The sequence below is a fragment of the Artemia franciscana genome, chromosome 20 (assembly GCF_032884065.1).
Source record: "Artemia franciscana chromosome 20, ASM3288406v1, whole genome shotgun sequence".
NCBI classification, from domain to species: domain Eukaryota; kingdom Metazoa; phylum Arthropoda; class Branchiopoda; order Anostraca; family Artemiidae; genus Artemia; species Artemia franciscana.
The window spans coordinates 25137626-25143625 of record NC_088882.1 but is presented as its reverse complement, the minus strand read 5'-3'; the positions used below and the strand labels follow the sequence as shown (position 1 = coordinate 25143625).

The 6000-nt window shown below is 39.1% G+C and overlaps 1 protein-coding gene across 1 annotated transcript in view; it reads right to left on the bottom strand.

Moving 5' to 3' along the window:
* Positions 1-6000, bottom strand: part of LOC136040031 (transmembrane protein 94-like) — a 273850-nt gene that overhangs the window by 263005 nt on the left and 4845 nt on the right. Inside the window, exons 2-3 of the mRNA XM_065724097.1 lie at positions 1422-1536; positions 78-207 (exon numbers count right to left, since the gene is read on the bottom strand). Coding sequence (XP_065580169.1) covers positions 78-207; positions 1422-1452 — 161 coding nt within the window. The 5' untranslated portion in view covers positions 1453-1536. The remainder of the gene's footprint in view (positions 1-77; positions 208-1421; positions 1537-6000) is intronic.

Below are 6000 nucleotides of genomic sequence, written 5' to 3'. Positions count from 1 at the left end.
AGAGAGAGAGAGAAAGAGAGAGACCAAAGACCACCTACCCTGAACAAGCTCATGGCTTACAGGGGAAAAAAACTTACCACACAGCGTCAGCATATTCAAAAGCCAAGAATATTAAAATTATTTTGCAGGATAATGACAATGCACCCAAAGAAGTCAAGCATTGTTTGGAAATTATGCCATGAAAACTCCCATAATAATTTCTGCTTGCTGAAATAAATTAAACACAATGGTTACTTGATGAAGAATAAGGGGCCACAAGAACAAAGAAAAATGTTTATCGTTCTCTTTTTAATTAAATATAAACAAAATTTATTTCTACTGAAAGTAAGGAGCAACGTTAAAACTTAAAACGAACCTAAATTATTCCATATATGAGGCAGGTTGTCCCTCTTTTCACACTAAAATATTTTAGTACTTTTAAGAAAGCTTCTGATTCTATATAAACGCCCCTTGTTTTTGAGGAGATGTTCTTGAATAATTAGGACAAAAGGTCGAGCTTTAGCGCAAAGAGCAGGGTATCGAGGAGGGAGCAGATCCCATCATAGACGGAATAATTTCTATTCGTTTTAAGTTTTAATGTTGCTCCTTACTTTCAGTGAAAAAACTTGTTTTCTTTCTTTATTTAATTTCTGGTCGTTATTCATATAATCCATTGTTGGAACTAATACCCAGTAAAATTTTAAAAACCCACCTTTAGCAATCAGACCCCTTGCCCCCCCCTCGAATGGCCAAGCCAGCATAAGACAGCGTCGATATTAAGAGTAGGCTTGAGCTGGATGACCAAATTTTTACATTTAGCGAATAGAGCCTCCATATATTTGCCTTTTTCATTCACTTTATTTTAAGTCTTCATTTTCTTTTCCACTAGTTTTCTTTTATAGGCAGCTGTCATTTGAAAACCCCACGACCCCAATTTACTGCTTGAGCAGAGTGAAAGTCATGACCCAATAAAACGGATGGTTACTTGTTAACAATCTCTTAGAAATCAGATGATCATTGTCACAGGTTGAAAGGTATGGGCTACCAACTGAGAGACAGACCTGCAAGATTGGTAGAGCAAATTGAATTAAAAGAAAAACTGTATATACAAGTGAAATTTGAAATAAGTTTAATAGACAAAAATTTAAATTCAATAGAATTTTTTTAATTTAAAATTAAAATTTAAGAGGCAAAAGGTCAGAGGGAGCCCCTATCAAATTAAATAAGACTTATATATTATTACACTTTTCAATTGGCTAGGTGCAGCAGCAATCCCCTCCAATTATTTTGATTTTAAGTTTTTATTTCTCTCTGTCTGTTTATGGCTTTCAATTAAATATTCGTCAATAGACACCAAATAAAATGAGTTATAAAAGAGACATTGTAAATACCTTATAATTATGATGGGAATAACCAGGAATATGGTAAGCAGAAGGACTTACGTAAAATATGGACGACATGCTTCCATTTCATCTAGGGTCTTTTTAATATCTTCTATTAGTACATTAAAAGCCTGTGTTGAAGCAAGTCCAGGGGGAATGTCAGAAACCATTGTCTCTAAGGATAAAAAACAGATATTCAAAAGGAATAAGACAAAAAAAAGATTTCACTGTGTGAAATAAACAGTATAAATAGTACACTATCAAGATACAGGGCAAGCTCTTAGGGGGAAGTGTGCCACACCATTTTTCCCTGGCAAGGCTTAATAACAAAAGATAAAGGCATTCTTCACCACACTATTTCCTTTCTATATAGGAGGTATTTAGACAACTATTAGGATAGATCCTTTCCCACTGTACATGTCTGAATGAATATACTGAAAGCTTCATTTGCATGCATCAATATTTATTCAAGTTAAACAAAAAGCCACTACTAAAGCATTGTCAGTCTGTATTCCAAAGGGAAGAAGAGATGGAGTAAGGTCTTGAATGTGCCTTCCTAGATCATAGATCCATCCCTAAGAATTTATTTTTACCAAGACAAACAAGTTTTGAGCTAGCCTGTAAAACAGAAAACTTTCAGAAGAAAAAATCAAGAAAATAAACAGTAGATTTGGGCCTTGAAGCAACTGAAACTAGCTTATATAAGAGTATAACCAAAGAAGAGTATGAGTTACTATGAACGAAATAAGGAAAGTCAAAACAAATATTAACTAGAATGAACAATGAAGTCGAAATTTAAAAGAAAACAGAAAGTTAGTGTCAACCTTCTAGTACTGACTGTAGTAGCAAAGAACCATAAGCCTGCAATGTTCTGACGTTTGCACCCTATCTGACGTTTATACAAGCATTTTTTCTATAAGAACCATATAATCCCCCAGGGCATAACTTACACTGCCTGCCCGAGGCCCTGGGGGTTGTGTCAACTACGGAGTTTTTGTTATATGATCTTTGAGCTATTCTTAACAAAATAGCTATCTCTAAATTTTTATCAGATGTATTTAAGAGGAAAAAGGGCATGGGTGGGGCTAGTTACCCTCTGATCTCTTTTGACTCTTAAAAAGTAAACTAGAACTTTCAATTTCCAATCAAATAACCCCTTACTGAAATTCATACAAGCATCCCTTCTACAAAAACCATATATGTCCCCAAGGCATAACTTACAATACCGGCCCTGGGCCTTGGGGGTTTTTTGTTGACCCTAGAGTTCTTATTATTTGATGTTTGAACAATTCTTAAAAAAATGGCGACCTCAAAATTTTTATCAGATGAGTTTGGGGGGAAAGGGCGTGGAGTGGCTAGTTGCCCTCTTATCTCTTTAGACTCTTCAAAAGTGAACTAGAACTGTCAGTTTCCAAGCAAATGAGCCCTCTTTGAAGTATATACAAGCATCCCTTCCAGATGAACCATATATACCCCCTGACCATAACTTACAATGCCTTCCACTGGGGTCCTGAGGGGGTGTGTCAAACCTAGAGTTTTTGTTATATGATCTTTGAACCATTTTTAATAAAATGGCTATCTCAAAGTTTTTATTAGATGTATTTGGAGGAAAAGGGCGTGATGGGAGGGGAGGGCTAGTTACCCTACAATCAGTGTTGACTCTTAAAAAAAGCTCCAAAACTTCTTATTTCCTATCAAATGAGCCATCTCTGAAGTTTCTATGATGACCCCTTCCATATGAAGTGCCTCTGAGGAAAAAATAAGAAATAAATAACTTATAAGACATTAGAGCTATAATGTTGCCTCTGATACAGTAAGTGGTTCCAAAAATATTGCTGATATGCCCTTTTGACAGTCTGTATGCATACAGTTTGTTTTGATCTAGCTCAAATTTCTCCTCAACGTTTCCTCAGATGTTCATTTCAATACCCTCAGTCTTGGTAGCACATGCTACAGAAGCAGTAGATTTGGTAGTAGTCATGGTAGCAGTAGTAGCATTCAAATATTGCCTTTTTGGTCAATTAATTAATATACTCAGTCATTCCTGAGTTAGGCCTTTTTGACATCTCATATACATTAGGGTGGAGCTTATTTTTAAAATTTTGGAAATATTATTTTCTTACCCCCCTAAGTTGTTCCATATCACATGAAAACATTGTAGAAAAAGTTTGAGCCATTTATAATAATGTTTAGGGGTAGCTCAAGTACCTCAAAGATTAAGAAAAAAGAAAAAAAAGAAGGATTTCGATTAAAAATTTTAAAAATTAAAAATTTTGGAAATATTATTTTCTTACCCCCCTAAGTTGTTCCATATCACATGAAAACATTGTAGAAAAAGTTTGAGCCATTTATAATAATGTTTAGGGGTAGCTCAAGTACCTCAAAGATTAAGAAAAAAGAAAAAAAAAGAAGGATTTCGATCAACTTGTATTTTGCTTTAAAAAAATATAAACAAAATTGTTTAGTTCCTATTTATTGTTGACCTGACAGAGTCTGCTTCCTGCTGTCGGGATAAACTCTGCGGTGTTCATTGACAACTTGCAGCAGAAATTGCAGCTGCGACTCATCTTGGGTTATAAAACCGCTGTACTCTTGAATGAGTGCCACTCCTCGCTCAGCGTGGTCATTGACGACTTTGAGTGACCTCACAGTTTCTGACGCTAGCTTGTAGTCGTGTCTATCTTCCCACAAGTCTGGATCAACTGTGAGAAATCCATCCGGAAGATCCATCATTTGAAAAAGTTTTGCTGACTTTGCTGTAACAAAATGTTCCAGGTTTTTATTCTTGGCTGAATCAAGATCAATGGTGATACGCTTGGTATGTTCCTGTTCCTGGTCGTCTTCACTCTGCATGGCACTCACCATCAGTCTCTTCGTCGACGAACTGACGCGACTGTCGAAGAAAGCCAAGCCAACGAGTTCGGGTGACAAATACCACAAGTTACCGGAAAACTTGTTTGATGTGGCCTTTGAGATTGCCAAATGGATGGACGAGTACTCGAGCAGCGACTTCAGCAGTAGTAGGTCACTGTACGGAGCACCTGAGGCTAAAGGTGCAGAGATCCAGGCTTTCAGGTACACACGTACTGCAAACACACACAAGTCATGCAAACCTCTTTCTTCTGTGAGAGTCAGTCTAAACTGAGCCTTGAACATCCAGATCTTTAAACTGTATATCACTTTGCTCATCCATCTGGCATGGTGCATCGCTCCGGGTGACATGAATCGTACTCCTCTCGCAGGAGTAGCACCAAGAACGATGAGCACAAGTTCCAGGAATTCCTTGTAATCATCCCTCGGCTGGCTCTGTTCAAGGTGCTTGTTAGCAAAATCGATGGTACTTTGTTTGATGTCATCCACTAGACGCGCCACATCATCAGCTGCAATTCCTGTTTCATATTTATCTGTATCTATGAATCTCCAATAGCCCTGGAAGCGTTTGAAGAGTGGAACCTCAGGAGAAGATGTCGATCCCATGCACACTCGAAACGCAGCACCAATGACGAGCTCCATAATATGATGTCTACAAGCCAGTGACAAGAGTTCCTTACCTAGCTTCTGCTCCAACAGAACACAAGCACCAGAGATCCTGCCAGTGTTTGAGCTTGTAGTATCGAAACACATGGCTCGGATGTTGCCGGGTATGCCCCAGTCTTCAATAGCTCCGAAGACAGCAGAAGCCTGAGCCTCGCCTGTTCCGGATGGAAGCTTGGCTACTGTGAGTAGCTGTAAAACTTCTTTTCCGGAAACCAAAACAGGCAGACGATCAACCTTCTCTTTTCCAATGAGGTCGGGGATCAGTTTGCCGTCCCAGTGGACAACGAGGGGAACATCACTCTGAAACTTGGCTCTGATGCTTGCAGAACTGTGAATTCGATGTTTTGCTCTGAGTCGGCGAACTGAATCTCTATTTAGAGCTAGTTGGTCAATAGTCATTCCTAAGCTTTTGGCAGTTTCTGCTATGACAAAAACAGCCTTGCGGTCTGATACTTTAGTACAATCAAGAGCTGCTGCTAGTTCAGGTGTAACTACAGCTTTTCGGCCCCTCTTTCTTTTTTGAGTTCTGCTTCCTCCAACAGCCCCCTCACTGTCAACGTCTTCTGCTGCGCTGATCTCTGAACCAGATGTGGTAAGTTCGGCTGTGGAAGCCTCTATCTGTTGTATGTTCTCTGTTTGCTGTCGTCTTTTAAGTGTTTGCTGCTCTCTCTCAGACACCCTTTTCTCCTTGCAAGCTAGTGTTTCATCTACGCCAACCATTGACCCCCGTCTCCCTTTTTCTCGCTGGGCTAACAAGAAATCTTTGTCTTCTTGTATTGACATCGTGTTCAGGACATCGGCGTGAGCGATGTCAAAAAGATCCTCAAGCCTAGATACGAAGGCCGCCTCTCTCGCCTGTTGAGTTGATGACTTTCGTGCTTTGTTCTTCTTGAGGAGACGCCATTCTTCAAATGCCTGCTCAAGCTTGGTTTGACAGTTTTGATGATCTCTCATTGGAATTCGAGCTTTCCGCCAAAACTTTGCTAGTTCGGTTACAGCAGCAGCCGACGAGTGCCTAATGGTCTCATTCAGTTCAAGGTGGAGATGAAGGAAGAACCCAAGAGCCATTCGCAATGAAGGCAGCTTGCTACCTCTTAATTCA